Genomic DNA, 22,077 nt, shown 5'->3' with positions numbered 1-22,077 from the left:
ATCCAATCATCTTTCAACGCAGCCCCAAATTGAGGAGACTAGCAGGCCTTTGATATAAAAAAAATAAATGATGAGAAGAAATGAAGTGTAGAAGAGCTGGGAGGAAGACTGAAGAAGAAGGCAATGTCACAGTCGGGTGACTCTCCGCCAGAGTGTGAACTAGTCCGACACGTCGGGACACTGATTAATACGCGGAGCACGCTGCGCGGTGAGCTGAGCATGTAAACAATGGCGTGGCAGCGGGAGGAAAGCAAGGGAGTGAGTCAGCATTGCTCGTCAAACATCGCTACGCTGGGCAAGGCTGTCCAAGTGGAGAAGACACATTCTTTCAAGTGTAATTGAACACCTTATAAACACAAAATGAAAACGGGTCTGCCCTCTCATCTTATTCTTTAATGTGAGCTTGTACTGTGATTGCACTGCATATTTGGATCATGTCTGTCATGATATCAGGAGTAGAACCACGGGAATGTCTCTCGGACACTGTGAAACCAACAAGAAGTCTGGCATTCGGGCGGTTGTCTCTTTTATGGTCTGGTTCCTTCAAAGACAAACTGATTCAAGTGTTTGTCTGATTGGTTAGTCAATTTGAACCGTTTATCCTGAGTCGCCGCCCCCCCACCACACACACACACAAAAAAAGGCTTGGTTTGAGAATGCCATTTTAGGGTCATGCCATTTCGAAGCCTCCATAAGAATACTTCACCTGCACGTCAGTCTGTTTCCTTTAAAGTTCATCATGCGTTATCTGGGGGGAAAACTGACACTGAGTGACTGACGCTGCCCTGTGGTTCCGACAGAAATGCATGAAATTCAACGTGGACGCTTCCATCTGGCGCTCCAAGCAGCGGATCTTGTGCACACTCAACCAGAGCCTAAAGGACGTGCTCAACTATGGCTTGTTCCAGCCGGCATACAATGGCAAGGCTGGCAAGTTTCTGGATGAGGAGCGACAGCTGAGGGAATACCCCTTCCCATCCATCGCCCCCGTACCTTATCTGGAGGTAGGCCACCGATCAAGTTTATGGATGACACGTTACAGGCGGGCTGAGTGGTTGTGAATGATCAGCAGTGTCAAAAGTGACATCCTGGAAATATATGCGGTATATGAGGGTAACACTTGATTGTTAGCAGAGATGGAGAGCAAAGATAAAGGCCAATTAACACAAGACTTACTGAAAAATAAAAATACATTGAATAGAAAGAGAAATGAGAGGATAAGAAGATGATGAAAGAAATTCATGACTTAAAAAAAAAAATGAGACCAAGTTAATCATTTTGAACCATTTTTCCTTAATGTTTGTAACCGTGGAAATGGTAAAAAGCCTACTAGAACATCTGAACTTCTTTTAGGGATTTATCAGGCGCTTTTATAATTGTGGCAGGTATGTGCTGACGTTTGAATGTGACACAGAACACAATTTAAAGAGGACTTCTACTATTTTATTTTCTAAATTGAATTGGTCGGATTGGTGGTCCATCACAACAGGAAACTTAGCTAGTATAAAGACGTGTCACGACTGCGGAATAAAAACGTCACATGCTTTTCTGATCTCCCTGCAGCTTTTTACAACCAGGGGCTAAATCAAGATGAATGTCACGCCCTCATCTTTTGAGATATGGCGCCGATGTGTAATTATTCACTCATCATTATCATTCACTATCATTGTTGCTGATAGTGGTCTGATCTTACATTGTAAATTAGGGACTATAAGTATGAAGGTTTCTTGTCCCTGAAGCAGTCATTATCGATCAATCCATCAATTAGTAATTAACTACATTATTGAGATTCTTTCTATCTTTATAGAATGTGGGTGTGTGTATTTTTATTTATTTTGTATTTATTTTTATTTATTTTTATTTTTGAGTTTGTATTTGCATCAATTAACGTGGCAGCACCCAGCTGTATGAGGAAATATTTTTACACTGTTGATTCATGCAAAATGAATGATAGATGGCTGGATGTAGAAAAGCGAGTGGCATCAAATTATCAAGACATCCAATACATGTATCGTTTATTTACATTTATCGTTAAGTCACGTTTTTACATCAGTTTTCCTTTAATTGTTGTGTGTGCAAAAAGCATCCATTCAAGCCTCACGGCTGCCACTGTGTGTTTTACGAGTGTTAAAGTGTTGTCGTGCTGTGTGTGTCATTGATTGACCCACACTTACTTCCCCGCGGCAGCGTCCTGACTGACAGGATGAGATCAGTTCAACACCATTTGTTCCATGGAGTATTTTGCTGGTGTTGACTGCTGGTATAAAAGAGGTGAAGGCCGGATTTGCGCGACAGGTTCAAGTGCACAATTCCTATTTAATGGCTATCTCACAAAAGTGAGTAACACCCTCATGTAAATACTTTCTCACCTTTTCATGGGTCAACATTGAAGAAATAGCACACAGTGTACAGCTTGCATAAGTGTCAATATACTGATCCCTTAAAATAACTCAACACGCAGCCATTCATTTTTAAACTGCTGGCAACCAAAGTGTGTAAAGCCCTAAATAAAATTGTATTTATTTTTTTAACGCCACCATTACTATACAGACCTTAACTTTAAACTACGGTCTTATCGTTTTCTTTATTCAAATTTCTAAAAAGAAGCCATGAAAAGATTGTGCACAGTTTGAACAATAATGCTGCAAAACAATTTAAATGTAAATTGTTTGTTTATTTAATTAAGTGATTATTTTGCGTACCGCTTGAGGGAGCTTTCGTATCTCCAGTGTATTGATGCTTTTGCAGTAATTGTTTCGGAGGGTATTTATTTGTCTTAGTTAGTTATGTGTATGGCACCCAATTGGTGTATTTTGTTGACATTGAAGCTGACATCCACGCTGTTGTTCATTATTGTATTAAGTCACCTCTGTTTGCATTTCAGTTCCGCTACAAAAGACGTGTATACACTCAGTCCTACCTGGATGAGAAACAGCTATCTAAGCTCCACACAAAGGTAAGAGCCCACTGCTGTAAAGTCATTTTTGGTGTTGGAATCATTGCATCCTGCCTGGGGTGGTGGCACCGTGCTTTGTCGCTATTATTCTTCATCTGTAATTGGGACCTTAGACAACAACAACAGCAACTAAATGTCAGGAAAACCTCCTAAAACATCTGAACTTTATATGAGTTTAGTGTGAAAGGCACTTTAAATGGTGGCAGGTGTGTACACAGTTTGAGATTGGTACGTATATTGTGAACACACTTCCTCAGTTACAATGGGGTGTGCACACTTGTGCAACTCCATTATCTCAATTGTCTATTTCTTATTTCTCTCAAACTGATTTTTAATAATTGAGTTGTTCAACTTAGAGGCCACATCAACAGTGAAAACATTATTTATCTTGGTCTCATGTTTTATCCCACAAAAAGACACCATTTGAACAGGGGTCTGTCGACTTTTTATATCCATTGTATATGTAATCTATGCATTTACATTGCATTTGCAATGACAGAGATCGCCATAAGTATCAGACTTTTATCCATATTTGGAAGGGGTGGGGGGTGATGCCGATTTGTTTTTCTCTACTCACTGTATTCGCATTGTGGCACAAAATTACAGCGTAAATCCAGCCTAAAACACATCAGTGTGCATCAGAGATATTTTTTTCTGTTAAAAAACGACAGTTAAAGTTCAGTGTGCCCCTGAGTATATTCATTTGTACTTAAGCAGTGTTCTTCATTAACTTGACTTCAGGCAGAGTGAGCTCCCCCACCCCCACAGAGAATTGTTTGAATGTTTATGAACAGACACAGCAGGCATTTTAGTCAAATTATTATTATTTTTTCTAGCAACAAAAAGGCAACAGAAGTCAAGGCGGGACAGATGGTCAGAAATATCTGCTCACTGGGGTCAACTAGTGGACATATATTGAACTCCATACAAGAATGCAGAAAAGGGATTAACTTCAGTTCTTCAACTAAATCTGTTGCTAATATTTTTGATTTTTTTCTGCCTATAGCTTCTTTCTTTTGCATTGAATTCAGTTTAAAGCGACTTTGAGAAACTCATTTACTGTCTTCAATGTTTATATTCGGCAACTGAAATTGTGAACCACTGTAATTTTCCACTTCTTTCTTTCTTTATTTTCTTTCCACCAAAAACTATTTTTCCCCTCTACTGTTTTTTTTTTAAAATTTTTTTTTTTTACCAGAATCCAGTGTTTTGGGTGAAACTAACCCATGTTCCACCAATGAACCAACTACAGAATGCAAAGAAGTATAAATTATTTTCTTCTGTTTAAAAAAACAGAAATTCTGTCTTTAGGTAGGTTCAGCAACAGAACACATTTTTCTTTGGGTAACGTAAATTAGTTAAGACACACTGATTTCTTTTTTCCATTATGGAAAAAAACCCTCACAAGTCTCTTTTTAGCATTTTGACACTATGCAATTAGTGATGACGCAAGTTGTGAACAGCTACGTTTCATGTAAAACTCACTCATGAATTTTTCATAGAATCTGTTTTTTTTTTCATCGGTAATACATTCAGTAGCATAAACGTACTTTGAAAAACAGCAGGAAAAGTAGCACTTCTCAACATTCATTCCCTAATGGAAAAGATCAGCGCCCCAGGCCAATTCCATTCGTGTGGCAGCGAGTGGGATATTTCACTAAGTACATTATTTAAATGCTTTCCTGGAAAGTTAAGTTCATTTATGGGCCCATTTTTTATCCATCACTGGATAATGTATGTTTTTGTAGCAACTACAGAATGAATGGGCTGTGTAGAAAATGTGCACATTCAAAGCTGACCTTATGTGTTGGCAGCTGGGAAGTTACAACGCGTGAGGCGTGACCGTGTGAGGTTTCTGGAGAGAGCTGTGGCTGTTTGTTGCGTGGCAGCATTGTGTGGAGTTGGGGATAAACAGACCAGAGAGACAGACCAGAAAAATGCTTTAGCAGTGCATTGGACCGTCTTTCTCCCTCCAGTCCGCCCCCCCCCCACGTGTGCGTTTGGGTGTGTTTGCAGAGCTCGTTTAAGTGTCCAATAAAGTTACTTGATTTTCAAGCTGTTTTCAATCCTATTCATTTGTTAATAATGTCTAAAAATAACAAACGACGTGGGGATAGACCAATTTGTGAAACAAAATTCAATTGACCATATTTAGACATCCAGTTTCCGCTTTGCAGTGATGTGAAATTGTTATCCTTATTTGGATAAGGATTTATTTATAGTGAAAGGTATTATAGAAAAACATGAATGGCTGAAGAAAAAAAAAATCTATGTGAAACATATCTATAGCAAGATCCGTCCAAGCTTTTGGGATGTGTCATTAAAGACTTTTACTTTTATTGAGCAAATGATATGCAGTATCATAATCAATTGCTGGATGCCCGCTGGCACGGCGTGAACATCTATCCAGAGTGGCCGAGAATGCAACCAGCGTGTGGGCATTCACCGTCCGAGCATTTAGCCTACTTTGCCATCATGGAGTTAATTCGCCGCGGGCCAAAGTTCAAAATGAGGTCATAATTAATAGGATTTTCTTTCCCCTCCATACCCTCCTCACCCTTCCTGCTGTCCCGATTAGCCAGCAGGACAATAACATGGAATATTAGCACAACATAAATGGGCATTCTGTTTATATGCTAAGTTTACATAAAAGTGGGCGGCACAGAGAGTAGAACGTAGAAAGCCGTTTAGTAACGCACTATTTGGCAACGTGGTCATGACACCACGCCACCCCTTCAGCCTTCACCCTACTACGCACTCTAATATTATTATTTCCACCGCTTGCAATAATTAGCAGCCTCACAGCGTAAACAAACATTGTAGCTGTGCCAAGTCCTCAAGAATGCACAAAAGGCAATATTCTAATTGAATATCCTCATATTTCACTCACGCTGTTCCGCCCACTCTTTTGAATGTTCTAAGAGCTTCATTGTGCATCTGAATGGAAATTCCCACATTGTTTGCATCATAAGAGGCAATCTTTTAGCGAATGCATACAATACACAAACACATAGTATGGGATCCCTCTCTTAACACACAACCGTTGTTAGTGTATGGTAATAAAAAGAGGTGGGCACGTCAATCTGTCTGTCAGCATGCCGTCATTATTAGGCCCAGTCCGTCCTTTGTCGCAACAGCCAATCAACGTTGAGAGATTACTTCCTACATCACACACAGGCGCCGCACAAGTAGACACATAGCCAAATAAATAAATAAATAAATAAATAAATAAATAAATAAATTACAAATGTAAAAAAAAAAGACACGCACATGTGGTGATTGGAGAAATAAAAACAATTTGGAACAATGTCATTGCTGTCTGTGGGACGTAAAACTGTGATTTACTCATTCATTTTTTTGGTACCAATAAGTACATTCTTGACGCCGATTAGCTGTCGCCGATAACTCCGATGGCCTGATTGTATCAAACAATAGTTCTGCCTATGAATGTGAATTCACACATTGATTACTGGCTTTGGGCCCAAACCTCCTATGTCACAATTTGGCATGGGTCAATATTAGTTTTTGATGGGATGATAATCGTGAGCAAAAATATTATCAATGGGAACATTTACAGTACGTGTAAGTGAATTGTTTTTGAACACATTAGGTGAATTTTGGATAAGTTGTTGGTGCTCACTGAGGACCCATCCTTGACGACTTGCAGCTTTGCTTCCAAATTGGGTGAGGGTCAGCTAAGGAATTTTCTTTCAAAGGTATCACTGTATCTCATGCATTCCCTCCCTCTTGTGCCACTCTCAGCTTTGCCTCCCTCTCTCCCAGATCTCTCCAGCATCCCGTACTCTTCCCCCTCACCCCCTCATCTCCCCGCCTGTGCAGCGCATGCGTTCATGCCGGGGTGAGCGTGTGTGTGTGTTTTCGTGTGTGAGTGAGACCATGTGAATGTCCATGTGCTACTTTGACAAGCCCAGTGAGAGAGCGGGCAGCGAGACGGGAACAGGTCCGTGGCAGGATCGGGAGGACGCGGCGGACATGTGGAAAGCGTTCGGGCTCAGGGAGCGCAGATGACCTACGGGGTTGCGTGTGTGGCGCCGAGTGTGTGCGAAATGGGTTCTGCTCTGGGCCGAACACGAGCAAGCGAGAAAAAGGAAAGGAGAACCAAAGAAGCCAGGAAGGCCAAAGTCAATAGCAAGGTAGCCCAATCATCTTTCTCTTTAATCTCCGTTCTGCATGCTGACTTTTCATGCACTTTCTGTCAGTGATTATTTGCAGAAACTCTCCAAGCATCCCAGCTACCTGTCAAGCTGCTCTCTCACTTGCCCCCTCCCTCATCTTGGCTTGCCTTCTGCTGTTTTGCTCTGCTGCATGTTGGCTGTGCGAGTAGTTGGTGCAGTCTTGTCTGAAAGCCTGCCAGAATGCTAATGCACCTCTGCCGGTTCACTTTGCCAACCACGGCTGTGGATCACTGTGGATTTGTCTCGTGTGTTAATAACAAGTGCGGATAGGCGCCGGTTGTTTGTGAGCAGACATGTTGGCACAGGGAGGGTCCCTCGGGGGGTTCCAAACGTTGTCACAACTGCTGGCTTGAGTGTGTGAAATTCCGGCCGTTGATGTCACATTTGTGCAAGAGTGTGAGCTGGATTGCTCACCTCACACCATTCACAGCCCAACAGTCTGTCTAGATGCCTTGAAATACCGGAAACTAAGTTGCTTTTTTTTTTTTTTTTTTTGCTTTGGCTTGAGAGCAAAACTTTGAAATGTGCGGTACCTCTCATGGAACGTGGGATGCAAAAGAATGATTGCCCAAGTACAGTTCAGTTGTATTTAACATTTCAGTACATTGCGATCTTTACGAGCTGGTTGTTTTTGAACTTTTATTTTAGGGTTGTTTTTTTTATTTAACTTTTATGAGCAATAGATTTTTAATTGAATCATTATTGAAGTTCTTTTATTTATTTTTCTTAAAATATTAGAATATTGTGTATAGTGTCCGAGATCCAACACCCACAAAGAATTTTGGTGCTTTTTTCAGGGGTCGTACCAGAGCCAACTCAGCCTAGTTTGCAAACACATGGTGGGAAAGATGAAATGCATTCACGGGCTGCATATGGACCATGCGACCTAGCTTGCTCACCATAGCTATACATACAAGTAAACATCAATCCATTCAATAAAACTAATCAATACTTTCCTGGTTCACTTCTAAAGCACGACATTTGCCTTGCATTCTTTGAACTATTTACCCAGTGGTACTTGACTCTGAAAGTATTATGGCACCACAAGAGCTTAAGTCCTGTTTAAACACTTCAGTTGGGTGAAGTTGGGTACGTGTGTGCTGTGTCTGTGTGTACGTATGTGAGAGTACAAAGAGGAAATTGATTGTTTGTTCACCACACTCTGGAATCAGGCCATACGGAAAATAAGGCCTTGGGTGCTTAATGATACACCCCAGTCACATCTACGAAGTAAATTTGTGTGATAACAGCAGTGACACCATTTGAAACCAAACTAGTGTTGCGGTACGGCTGATTATCATAACAGTACACAGCCCATGATTACGAGGGATGCGTTGCGGATCCACCTACGATCGCTGAAAGTCTGCAATATCGGGAGGAAAGAGTTCAAATTGTTTAAAAATAGTTCTACCTCTTCTGCGTGCTTTAAAACATTATTCATTTAAATACACGTTTTAAAGTTTCACATGGGATACGTTTTCACATAGGATAACCACGTTCCCATTGAAATAAATCGAAAATCGCAAATGCCATTAGTCCATTCCAGCCTCCCCAAAACATCAACGTAATAGAACTCGATGATGTACAAAATAATGTACTTCATAAAATAAAACTACAGGAATGACATTATGAAATTAAATATAAAGAATGAAACAGTTTTGGGCACATTATTTTTTCGATTTTGTGGACCTTGTTCTGCTCCTTCTGCTTTAAAACACCATTGTCACCAGGGGGCAGTATAGTACAGACATGCATATACACATGGAGACGTCACAAGTTACTCTTCAGTAAACCATCATTCTTTGCAGAGTTCCCCAACGTTGGTTAAAAAACTTCTGCATAATAATTATAATATTCTAATATTTTAATGCATACTGTTATCACAGTATAGCTTAGCATAAAAATACATCACTAGGCCACAAATATGAAATAATAGCAGAAAAAAACAGTAAATATGCGATTAACCAACTGTGCCTTGTTGTATTTGTAGTTTCCTGTCTGTTTCGTAACCTTGATACAACTTTACCGTCATATACCGAGGACCCTTGTTGTGTATAGTCAGTCATACATGTATCAATCCATCATCACTCATCCAGGCCGCTATAGGACTTGAAGCTTGGCCTTGAAAGTCCTCCGCCTTGTTGCCTAACTTGGTCTCACATAATTCACGTCATAAAGCTCTGGGCACATCGGCCCACTCGCATGAGACTTTCTGGGTCAGGAAGTTTGAATAGATGGCCGTGGAATGAGATGCCATAGGCGCACACAAAGCACAATGGAGTTCTAATAATCATCAGTCTGAATAAATAGACGACACACATCGCTCCTCTTTTTTTTTTTTTTGTCGTCTGCCCTCTTGTGTTCTCCGTTTGTCGCCCGCAGCCCCCCTTGTAGCCCAGGTCCAAATATAGTGGATCATAGATTTTCCGGCCATTGTGTTGCCTCTGCTGCACTGCACCCAATGTTGTTCTCGTTCTTCTTCTGTGCTGGTGCAGCAAAAATAGGCTGCGTTCACCCTATGAAAGTATTGTCCGATTAATCACGCAACCTCTCGTCCACATTTAACACATTTATGTGCCATTCATTTCTTATGGATACTGGCAATTTCCACTCTAATAATTAGCAGTAGACCCAAAACACCAGTTTCTGACCAAAACAAGGAGAAAAGAAAAATATTATTTTGTGAAAATAATAATTTATTTAGCTGTCGGGGCTTTTAGCACAGTGGTCCTCACACTCGTGAGTTTCAAGCCCATAGGATGCTGCAGGATCATCACTGTTACATGTACAACCCAAAAATAACATGCCATGAGCAATATTGACCCACTGCATGTCTCACGCTGAAGATCTGTGACATTTTTTTACATTAATTACATTAATTTAAAAAACTATTTATTCATCACTTTATTTATCTAGTTAACATTTTTGTTGTATGGGATGTTGCTCTGTGTGTGCTAAGTAGCAATTAAATTACTTCAAATTAAGTGTTGTATACATCTCTTGTGTGTGTGGGGTGGGGTGTATGTGTGTGTGAATTTGGGAAAACACCTGACCAATCCTGAATCAGCATTCTCCTTTCTGTTGATTGTGATGACAACATGCATTCTCCTCATCCCTGCTGCCTGCGTTCTAATGCATTCAAACAACTGTTGTCATATTTAATGAGAGGACAATAGTTGTATTTTTTTATTATTAGTCCAGTTAGTTAGTTAACGAATGTTATAAAATATATTACATTAGAACTTTTAAAATGCAGTAATGGCATAATTATTGTAATTTGTACCCAATTAAATGATTATATTCAAAATACACATATCAGCTCCACCCTTCAGTGTAATACTTCAATTGCATAACCTCATCCAACTGAATGTTGCACACCTTATATTCACCACGTTCATATTTCATCCGTTGAGGTCTCTTTGGCCAAATGAGCCTGGATGCAATTGGAAGGACACAACAAAGCTGTCCTACCATTGTGGCCCCTCGGGTGGGTGGAATTAGATGAGAGTGGAGCGGAATGTGTGCTTTTGGAGGGGGGCACATACAGTAAGCTGGGTGTGTGTGTTTGTGTGTTGGTGGCGCTGGATGGCAAAGAGGCTCTGTGCTTTGTTGTGGCCTTTAATCAAGCCAACACTGCTAGCTAAAAGGAGAATACCTCCTGGCATGCCAGAAATACAGCAAAAATAATATTCCTATCTATCCTGTACATATACATAATACATAGCACCTTTTGAAAAGCATTACCCGGGAGGCATCGAGATGCTGCATTCGGAGAGGGCTGCAAGGAGCAACGCCACTGAGGTTAGACGCTACGCTTACTTATGCAATCGTGCACTGTGCTGCTAAACTTATTGTTCTCCCTTTGGTTTCTTATATTTTTGTGAATGAAAAATAGGCTTATTGGTCTCAAGTTATACGGCCGTTTTAAAAAGCCACCATCACCACTCAAACATTCCTCCAGCGGTATTGGCCATTTTATGTTGTTTTTAACTTTTTATTTGTTTTGTTTTGTTTTGTTTTGTTGAGTCATCAATGCAGGCGAAGTGTCCATTCAACCTTCTCATTAGTGGCATGTTGTCAGTCAGTGAGCCAGACAAGTTTTCCTCTTGTGGAGATGAAGTGTGCCTTTAAGGGGCGTGGCTAGTCAGATTGACTACGTAGTTCGATGTGTCTACTCCTTGTGCGGTTGTCATATTGTATGTGTATACCATTCAGTATACATCAGTAACTATGGCTCTCCTTGCCCAATTGTGTGAGAGCGAGAGAGCGAGAAAGAGAAACACACACACACAGAGCGAAAGTAAAAGTGCACATTTTGAAGCGACCCTTTATATTGGGCAGCCTAAGGCACATCTGCTCATCTTGAAATGCCACACCTGTGAGGTGAATGGTTTATTTTGAGGAAGGAGACGCACTCGCTTTACACAGATTTGTGAGTAATATTGGAGAGAAATAAGCCTTTTGTGTATACATACAAAAGTCATTTATGTTTAAGTATAAACAAGTGTTGAATTCATATTTTCATTCAGTATGTTGAGTCCAAACCAGACACATATGATATTGCTTGAAATGTAACACTTATGGCTAATGATGGATGCGGTTGCTATAGTAACACCACTCTTTTTTTTTTTTTTTTTTTTTTTTTTACGCTGGGGGGATGTTTTCTTTCTGTGTTCATGAATATTACATCCAGTGTGTTCATCTTAAGTGCAATGAATTATGAATCTGCGTGTGCCCGCGCGAGTATTTCTGTCTGTGTGTGTACTCAATGTATGTGAATGAGCTGTTGCTTTCTGTGATTGTCTATGAAATGTTATTCAAAGCTTTTAGTCATTACAAAAAAACAAAAAAAAACAAATAACCCTACCCCTAAAAATTATTTCTTTGGCTGCACAATGAGTAAAAGGATAAAGATTTTTCCTCACAAAGTAAATCCTATTCATCGGGAAAAAGTCCCTAAGCTGTCATAGAGTCTAGTTGGTCTCTTCTGTACCAGGGAGCTTTTCAATACAATCCTGTTAGATGAGGATTGTGGCGATTATAGAAATTCACTATCTAAGGCCAGCTACATACAACATAGAGAGAGAAAGTGAGAGTGCAAGCGTCATGGAACAGATCCAGTTCAGTGTGTGTCTCTGTGTGTGTGTGTGTGTGTGTGTGTGTGTGTGTGTGTGTGTGTGTGTGTGTGTGTGTGTGTGTGTGTGTGTGTGTGTGTGTGTGTGTGTGTGTGTGTGTGTGTGTGTGTGTGTGTGTGTGTGTGTGTGTGTGTGTGTGTGTGTGTGTGTGTGTGTGTGTGTGTGTGTGTGTGTGTGTGTGTGTGTGTGTGTGTGTGTGTGTGTGTGTGTGTTTAATGAGAGTTCTAATCACACAGTTAACTGTGTAATTAATAGGATCCTTATTGGGCAGCGTACTGATTGCAATTTAGGCTGCCTCCTTGTTTTGCATTTATTTAGTGAATCATTTTAAGTAACAATGGACAAGTAGTGTAGTATAGTACTGTGTGAGTTTTCTCCGCATTAGCAAGCCTTGTTGCTGGATGAGCGTGTGCTCACACCATGCAGAGAAATGATGAATAGCAAGGAGGTGGGACAGCCATAGTCCCAATACCTGGGTTTGAAGCTGGCGTGGCCATTTTGGTGTCTAGTTGGCCTGCATGTCTGTGTGTGAGCGTCTGGCTGTGTGTGGTGGCCTACAGCAGCTACAACAGCTTCTTCCAATGTTGTCATTTTGGGTTTGGGATATTCTTGGTACCATGGCATACATTTAATTTGGATCATTTGTGGCAATATTATTTGCTTCATGATGTCAACTGTATTGAACACCTAGAGTCCAGCACACACTCTATGCAATGATTTTGATTCTGTGGATCCCCTCTCAGAACTTTGAGGGCATATTTTTCCCCAAAACTTTTTTGCCAGATGGTTGTTGTGTAATCACAGTTGTGTAATCTTGCTGGCTTGACAGCAGGCCTTTTGTGTATTGGTGGGCTCACACTCAAATCCCGAGCTCTTCTACCCCAAATGTTTAGTCTGTCTCTCTGCGTCTCGAAGCAGCGCGTGCATCTTCCTGCGCTCACATTTTGACCGAACGCCTTGTACTAGCACACATACATGTTAAGACATTTTTGTCAGGTCCCAGGGTGGCACAAAAAGTTTAAATTTTGCAAAAACTTGTTATGCCTGGGGCTGATATACCCTGAACGTTTTTTCGCCGATTTATGATAACAAAAAGCCCATTTTTTATAATCGGTAGAAATGTTGACGGCCATTTTCAATGTTCTCCCTTAGAAGCGATTTACCTGATCCATCATTATTTTTTCGACTGACTTTCCTTGTCCAAATTGGGGTGGTAGAGAGGCCAAAATCAGACTTCAAATCACTCAGCCTGTTGTGGCAATCGTTCCAACTTGGTCAAATGACATGCAAGCATTTGTTTACTAGTGGTGCAGTCAGAGTTTTTGCCACCCTGATGTACTGAGCTGTATCTGTGACATCATGGTGAAAAGGTCTATACGAGCATCCTCGCCAATGACTACTCATCCATGCTGGCAAGCTGCGAGGCACCAGAGGCGAAGCGGCCGTCCTGATAATGAGTGTCAATATAGGCCAGTGCGAATGTTTGACACACTTAGTGTATGTACAGCACACGTACGTGACGCATGAACGCACAGGCCTGTATTTAACTGCCAACTGAGTAGGAAAGAAAAAAAAAAAAACTTAAATGGCTGCAAGGGAAACCGATAAGCTGCACTGGTAGTTGCGTCCGAACAACCAGCATCATGAAGTGCTTTAATGGAGACTCTTTCAAGTTTGGTGAGCTTTTGACGTTTTCAACAGAAGTGAGGATGTTTTTTTTTTATGATCTACATTTACACAATGCTAAGCGCCATAGATGTGTTACGTAAAAGCATCGGTAATAGCACTTTTAACAGATGGTTGAGCACACATGTAGACAGTTACCAACAATACTCACCGGTATATATTCTTTATCCTCTGCAAAAAGTTTTAAAGGGCATTGAATCAGTGAAACTAAAAACAAGACCTTATGTCTTCAATCAGTTCTTCAAAGGCTAATAGAGTTAACATATAATAAGAGAGTTCAAGAGTTTTTTTTTTTTTTTTTATTCGCCATGTTTGAGCGTGACAAACAAGGAATTTGACTTCGGTAAATCACAGCCTCTGTTCAACATTTAGGTGACTAACAACACTCAGGACATGAGTGGGATTTTACGAGTAAAAAGTATCAAATAAATCACGCTGCACTCAAATTAGCATGCCTCCGAATTTTTAGTGTTGTTATTTTATTCATATGCTTATTATACCAATTAAAACCCCTCAATTAAAACTCTCAATTAGGTCTCAAACCATGCACTCTCAACTCTCAATTGGGTCCTGTCAACCAAACATCCCCCATAAAAATAGTACGTATGTAGACCTCAGGGTTTCTTATTTGTCTTCATAGGATTTTTTTTGTGAGATATTTGAGCCAACCCATTTGCAACCATCTGTGCAAAATTGTGTCGCAGGGACCAAAATAAACTATCAAAGCCAGCCCTAATCAAAAGGTGCAATTGAAAGGTAGTTTTGGGAAGCAGGTGGCTACATTTTAAAGGGGTGCTAGTATGTAAGATGGACTGTAATAGTGTGTATACTAATAATTGTGTCTCGGGGTAGACCTGCCACCTCAAGCAAGGTTGAAATTGTAATAAAATGCAATCTGCTGCATGACAGATTTTTTTTGTTGAAGAAAATGCCGTATTCTACAACCTTTATCAAAATAATATGAAATGTGAATCACGGACTAGTGATTTATTTATTATTGTTGACCACCCACGAAGATCACATTAAATGAATGACAGCAAAGTACTGTGATGCATTAGTCGCGTTCACATGGCCCGCATTGAGACTGATGTCTATATCATAATGCCGCTCCAGTGCCTCATAAGTCTCTCTCCTTGCTTTGCTCACTTGCGGTGTTTGTAAGTGATGTGCAGGTGCAGCTGTAATTCACTGGCGATGTTTGCTAATGCTTTGAATGCATATGCCACGTATATTGCCCCTCATAATAATAAAAAGTGCTGACTCGGCATACCTCCCCTCCCGTCTCTAAGCCTGCAGACATTATATACTAGTTGTCAGTCGGCTCAGTCGCCACTCCTCTGGTTTGAATGAGATGAGACCCTGTAGACTGAAAATAACTAAATAATCGTCTAAAGTTGACCCATTATAGAGAAGAGTGTGGTTAACTATCTGAATCCATCACATTAAGTATATAAAATGAAAATTGTGAAAAATCGAGTAGTTGTCTCCGCTGTCTAATGTGCGAAAACTATGCCTTACTTAACTGTAAAATGTCAAATACTATTACTGCAACCTGGAAACATGGAGACTACTTTTGTCCAGCATCTTTCTAAATGATTTTGTACTATATGACCCAGTGTGATGCCTCAAAGCTTCGGGTCACATAAAGGGAGACTAGTTGGTTGTCAGGCTGTCCACAACCCACAAAAGTCATAGCTCAAAACCTTTTGTAAACCTGCGGACCTCCTTCCACTGCATTCACAAAGACCGCCATAGTTGCGATTCCTCCACTTACGAGCTCTCTTTGTATCCCATTGCCATAACAACTGCATCTGCCAACATCTGATGATCAGCGAGGGGGAGGGGGGTTGTAGACAGAAAAAAGCTACAGAGTATTTCGCTCACTCGCCTGGAGATGGTGAGAATAGCGGGTTGCGGCGTCAGTTTGTGGCCGTATATCAGCGAGCGGTTCCGGGGGTCATGTAATGGGGAGCCTGAGCGGGGTACAGGCATGTAGAGGCAGGCAGGCGGGACTTGAAGTGAAGACAAATGCAGCTTGGAATTGAGGCGAGGAAGAGCATACAATGCAGTGTATGATGCTGCACAAGGTGAGCGCCTTATCAATTGTCACTCATTGTAAGTGTGAATATGTGTTGCAATGTTGCATAATGGCTGCAAGCTTCTCGACTACATTAGTTGTGAAAGTTCATTTACCAGTAAATATAAAATAGGATTTGTTCAGTAACAGAAGCACGACAGCGTAGCGGTCTGAGTCTTGAGTAGTGGTTATCAAGTCTGCCTCACAGTCAGGAGATTTGAGTTCAAATCTCGATTGGAAGCTTTATTTCCAGCTGCTTTATCTTCTTACCTCATTCCAAAACCGTGTTCATACGACATTAGCCCCATTTGGAAAGCTTCCTTTGTGAGTTTGCATTTATAATGAATGTCAAACAGAGTGGGGTTGCTTGTATTTGTTGATGAGCTCTCCATGCTTGCTGATTGAAATGCCTTTTGCAGCATCCCTCCATCCATCCATCCATCCATCCATCCATCCATCCATCCATCCATCCATCCATCCATCCATCCATCCATCCATCCATCCATCCATCCATCCATCCATCCATCCAATAATTTATTTTCTTGTAAGGTCTGTGAATGGGCCATGTTGCGTTGCATCATGGACGAATTGGTCATTTCCCCTGGGGTTCCTCTGTCCGTATTTCTGTGGACTTTAGATTTTGTTAGCCGAGTGCTGCACTTGTGTGAACTACTTGATTTTGTTTAATGTTCATTGAGCCATTTTATTAGTTATCTGCGGTATTTCACATTGTTTTATGTTTTTTCAACTATAGCTAAAAGAGTGATCAAATACCTTTTAATTTTATGATGTGAAAATCTTTCATAATACAACTTTTTTTTTAATATTAATGGTCAATAATATTAGTCAATCTCGAGTCTTTCGTGAGCCTACGCTACTATGCATGTTTTTGAAAGCTGGAGTAAAACCCCGATGACTAACATACAGTGCTGCCCATTTTCAACATAAGAAGAGTAAATAAAACTTTATTGCCATGTCAACTCTCCAGACCTTTTTTCCCTTGCAGTTGTCTTTGTCTCAAGCTTATCTACGGCCGCATGCTCCATTTGTTTGATGTGATGACAGAAGAGACATAAACTCTTCACGCGCCGCCAAAGAGCAGCGCGGTGAATTAAGCTCTCATCTCGCCACTGCATTATTAAACGGCGTCAGCCACATCAGTCTGCCGTGGGCCAATCACAGCTGTCTCTTCCTTCTCTGCCTCCACAACCCCTTCTCCCTCCTCGCTCCCTTGTCTCCCTCCATTAGGCCAACCTGAAGAAGTTCATGGAGTATGTGCAGCAGAGGAGCATTGAAAAGGTCTCCCGGTTTCTGGAAAAAGGCTTGGACCCCAATTTCCACGATCCCGACACAGGAGGTGAGGAAGTTGGAAGGATAAAGTCAATAATGTGCACTTCGTTTGTGTCATTGTTTTGAATTTTCTACACGTCTGCCCCTTCATTCCATTGTTGTATTTTTAACAACAAATTGGATTAGGAATCAGATGTTTTTTGAGAAACTGTGAAAAGCACTGGGTGCCCTTGCTCTACAAACAAAACTCCATTCACTTCAATCAAAATGAAGCAAATTAACAAAATGACTATCACATGTCACAATATGACAGAATTGGCAGGTTTTTAAGAGCATCTTAATAAAAAAAGAAATGGTGAAAATTTTCAGTTTAGCAAATGACGCCACGAGTAAAGATGACTTGATCTTTTTCCTAATCTTCTCATATTTATTCCGAATGTTTGTCCATCCCTAATAGAAATTTGCATGCTCGGTGACCTGCAAGTCTCCCAGCGGGAACGGGAGAAAAGTTTCTGTTGACGCCAACAGGAAGTCGTTAATCTTGCAGCTATTAATCTGTCTCACACGGGCAGTTTTGCGTTATTGTGGCTCCTTGTTTCTTCGACGACCACAGTACAGTTCAGTTGTGTTTTTTCTTTTAGGTCAATGCATTTGCATTTAATCTTTCAAGACGTGTTTTGTTTTGTAACATTTATCTAGGTACATTTGTCAGTTAACATTTACATTTTAAATGAATTATACTTATTATTATCATTATCATATCCTGCATTTAAGATCAATGTTCTAACTGTGCTTAATGTTAATATATAATATTCTATTGGGAGTCAAATCTTGATCTTGTTTTTGGTGACTACTGAGGTCTCCTGTACAATTCCAGTTCAACGCTTGAGAACTACCGGCCTTTACTATAAAGGCCATAAAGTGTTTTCTAGTAAGCCAAAAAATAGGTCATTTTTCTAAATGTGTCTACTGAGGAATGAAGTGACATAGATGTTGTTATTTTTAAGTGCGTCCTTGTGCTTGCATGGTGTAGAATGTCCTCTGACGCTGGCGGTGCAGCTGGAGGGATGCGCAGAACTCATCAAGGTGCTGAAGAGCGGCGGCGCTCACCTGGACTTCAGAACAAAGGACGGTATCACTTCCCTGCACAAGGCAGTGCGCAGCAAGAACCACACGGCACTCATCGTGAGTGTTTTTGCGCGTATATTTGTCTGTCCCAGATTTTAAAGCTGTTTATTGAATGTCAGGAAAACAGTAAATGATGAACAATGAACACACGCTGCTGTTGGCCACAGCTCAGTCTAGGCACTCACACACAGATTGGCTAACGTTACACACTGTCTCCATGTATTGCTTAACCATTTTTGTTCCATTGCTTAAATGATTCTAAAATCGCAAATGCTGCTAATACGTACATAGCCCATCAGTGGCACTTCCCATTATAATTTAGTATTAATCGTCAGTTCTTAAGGCAACGTTGTTTGGTTGTTTTAAATACTAAATGTATTTTTAGTTCTGTTATATGTTTAGTTTGATAGTAAACTTCAGCTTGAACAAGCATTAAACAGCTCAAAACCTCTTTTTGCCAAAGTGCGGCTGATTACATCGCCCATATCTCAAGCTCGGAAGACAAAGCAAAAAACATCATCCTAATCATGGCGCTTTCCTTGAAAAGTGTGTTTTAATCAACTGAAATGTGTTTGACTCAGTTTTAATTTTTATCTGGAAGGGGTAAAACTATCCATTTAAAAAGTATCCCCCGCTATGAACTGTCACTCAGCAGAAATGGTGACTCATCTCTTTCATTCATTTCTCCACAACAATATACTCGCTGGGCCAATTTGGCAGATCAGAGGTTTGTGAGCAGGCAATCTCCTCCGCTGGAGTATACTTGAGCAATTTTGCTCAGCCCGTCATCTTTGAATGATGTGACATTTACTGAAGGCTCTCTCTCTCGTACGGCTTCCGTCTATGCTGACTCAGATCACACGCATGACTCATGTCATTGATTTCCACAAATGTTGCTTCTACTACAATAGGTTATCTAATCTGTGTTTGTTATTTTGTGCACAGCATATGGACAAGCTTTTGTCCCTGGGGTTTCCATTGTTTCGTTTTACGTCATGAATGACCGATTTCCAAAGTAATTTAACAATCGCATGAAAATAAATAATAGAAATCAATAGAGCCAAAACAAAATGTCGCCCTCCAAAGTTTCCCCAACCCGATTACACCTGAATTATGTCAGTTGAATGATTATATAAATCGATGATCACCAATTTGGTGACAAAAAAGCTTTTATTGTACCTCGAGGGGGTAAAGATTTTTTTTTTCCTGCCAGTGAATATATAACTGAATGAACTTCATTCACCATTAAATAGCAACAGGCTACTTTGTTGGATATGATAGGTTATACGGAAAAAGAAGTAAATGTGAAAAATATTGGTTGAACTCAAAATTTCATATCCGTCGACATAATTTTAAGATGAAAAATTCAACTTTCACACATTTATTTCACAACATAGAAACACAAATTTACAGAAGGCCTACTGCTTTCCCAACCATTTTTACCCCCTCTTTACCCTTCAGACGCTGTTAGACTTGGGCGCATCTCCTGACTACAAGGACAGTCGGGGGCTAACTCCCCTCTACCACAGCTCTATGGTGGGGGGAGATCCTTACTGCTGTGAGCTGCTGCTTCACGACCATGCGCAGGTCGGCTGCGTGGACGAGAACGGCTGGCAGGAGATTCACCAGGTGACATATCGTGCCAGTGGAGAAAGGGACAATACATCTTCTCCACTCATGTAAACATTTTGGAAATGCCAGAAACAAAAATCATTGTGACTTATCATTTATTCAGTAATTTTGGAGCTTCTGGGTCATTTCAGTCCACTCTGACAATTAGTGCTGGACCCTCCCAGAGCAGTTTTTGCCCCAACTTTTGAACGCAATGTTAGATAGGATGGGCAGGGATATTTAAATCCCACACGCTGTGGCTTTTATTTGGTTGCTCTTCTATAACTAAAGACTGTTTGTTCCAATTCCATCACTTCAAACTTGATTTTGCGCTAGCAGTGTTTTCTTAAAATTTCCATAATGAAAACCATCAAAGTTATCTAAAGCGTAAAATATGTTGGTCTCCACCACTTTTGCACCTAATGCCATTTGTGCTAAAATCTGTACTTACCACCCATTATTTGGGATCTTAGTAAATCAGGTCAAATTTGGCTTATTGGGTAACTTTGCCACTTTGATTTCATCCTGTACCTGCAGTCATGCCGCTATGGCCACGTGCAGCATCTGGAACATCTTCTGTTTTACGGAGCGGACATGAGCGCCCAAAACGCTTCCGGGAACACGGCCCTGCATGTGTGTGCACTCTACAACCAGGTATTGCTTTTTATCATTTACAACACTCCGCTACTATCTTGCAGTTTGTCAACCGTGCCTCCGCGATATTGGTTCCTTTTTGTGTTTTTTTTGTTGTAAATAGTATGTTTTAAGGGTTTTTATAGTAACGTATGCTTCTTTACTTGAATATACTCACAAGTGGAAAGTAGAACCACAGTGTATGCACATTTCATTCATTTATTGAATGTCGGGAGAACCGTGAAACACAAGCACACTCATAACTCACACGGATGAAGGAATTATCGATACATGCGGTATCGTTACACCTGAATCAAAAGTCTATCATGATAAATGCTACCATTTTACAGCTTGACTACACAAAACAATATCTAATAGTATGTGAAAAGATAGCCTTCCATATTGATAAAACAGTATCAAATCTCAATATGGTATATCTGTCACACCATCATCACATCGTCAATGCCTGTCAGGATACATTACATTACATTGCATCAGATTGAAACATCGATATCACAATGTAATATTTCTCACTCCGTCACCATACAGCATTGACCCATCAGCATCAAGCACCAGAGTTTCTGTCTTTTGTAATACGATCAGTATATCAGCATTCAAATTTTTCATTCTGATACAGCAGCAGCAAAGATTGATACTCTGCCGGATTGTGATGTATCCTATCATAGTATGTCATGATACGATAACCATGCACAAATGAGTGCCAGTTAGTCTCCATGTCTTATTTTGGTTGTTTTTGTTTTTTTCATTCAGAGGAAATCATACAGGGAAATCCAAATCATAGAAAAATGCAATAATGCATGCCCAGGAAGGTAATGAGCCTTTGCGGAAAGACTTACCCAAGGACCAGTGAAGTGACAATAAGCATTGATTCTGCTCGCTGACATGTCAGTGAATGCTGTGTCGTGATGTGCTTATGGTACATCATCGACCACCCCCTTCTGTTGTGTTGCGGGTCAAATTGACCCATGTTCATTTTTATAAAAATGGTCTTCTTGTCTTCTTCTTTTCATTCTTGAAAAATAGTATTGATGTACTGTCGTTTCATTTGTATTCTGGCCGTCATCTTCTAGACTTGAGTAAAAAGAAGTTTGGGCTCTTTGTGTGTCCTCCATTAGAGAAAAGTCCCCGTTCTTCTCCCCGTGGAGGCGCAACACAGAGATGAGCAGATTGATCTGTAAAAGTTCAAGTCTGCAATCACGTTGCCGAATAGGCAGGCGCAATCTATCTGAGATCAATACATCCGTAGTCGGACACACAGGAGGTTGCCAAATTGTGAAAGATGAGGAATGTCCTACATGTGTAGCAACAGGAGGACTTTTTGATTGGTGTCGATCACAGGGTGAC

General features: G+C 40.6%; 1 protein-coding gene across 4 annotated transcripts in view; it reads left to right on the top strand.

The window, feature by feature from the left end:
• shank3a (SH3 and multiple ankyrin repeat domains 3a) overlaps window positions 1-22,077 on the top strand; it is a 122,146-nt gene that overhangs the window by 50,458 nt on the left and 49,611 nt on the right. For 3 of the 4 annotated variants that reach the window (XM_037254101.1, XM_037254102.1, XM_037254099.1), the window contains 6 exons: window positions 801-1,004; window positions 2,885-2,956; window positions 17,299-17,407; window positions 18,374-18,525; window positions 19,930-20,097; window positions 20,617-20,733. In XM_037254101.1, the coding sequence (XP_037109996.1) occupies window positions 801-1,004; window positions 2,885-2,956; window positions 17,299-17,407; window positions 18,374-18,525; window positions 19,930-20,097; window positions 20,617-20,733 (822 nt within the window). Of the gene's footprint in view, window positions 1-800; window positions 1,005-2,884; window positions 2,957-6,593; window positions 7,111-17,298; window positions 17,408-18,373; window positions 18,526-19,929; window positions 20,098-20,616; window positions 20,734-22,077 lie in introns of those variants that run through there. The other variant, XM_037254103.1, reaches the window with a different exon arrangement.

This window comes from Syngnathus acus, chromosome 6 (assembly GCF_901709675.1).
Source record: "Syngnathus acus chromosome 6, fSynAcu1.2, whole genome shotgun sequence".
Taxonomy (NCBI): domain Eukaryota; kingdom Metazoa; phylum Chordata; class Actinopteri; order Syngnathiformes; family Syngnathidae; genus Syngnathus; species Syngnathus acus.
Note: the sequence above shows the minus strand (reverse complement) of the source record. Positions and strands in the feature narration are given on the sequence as shown.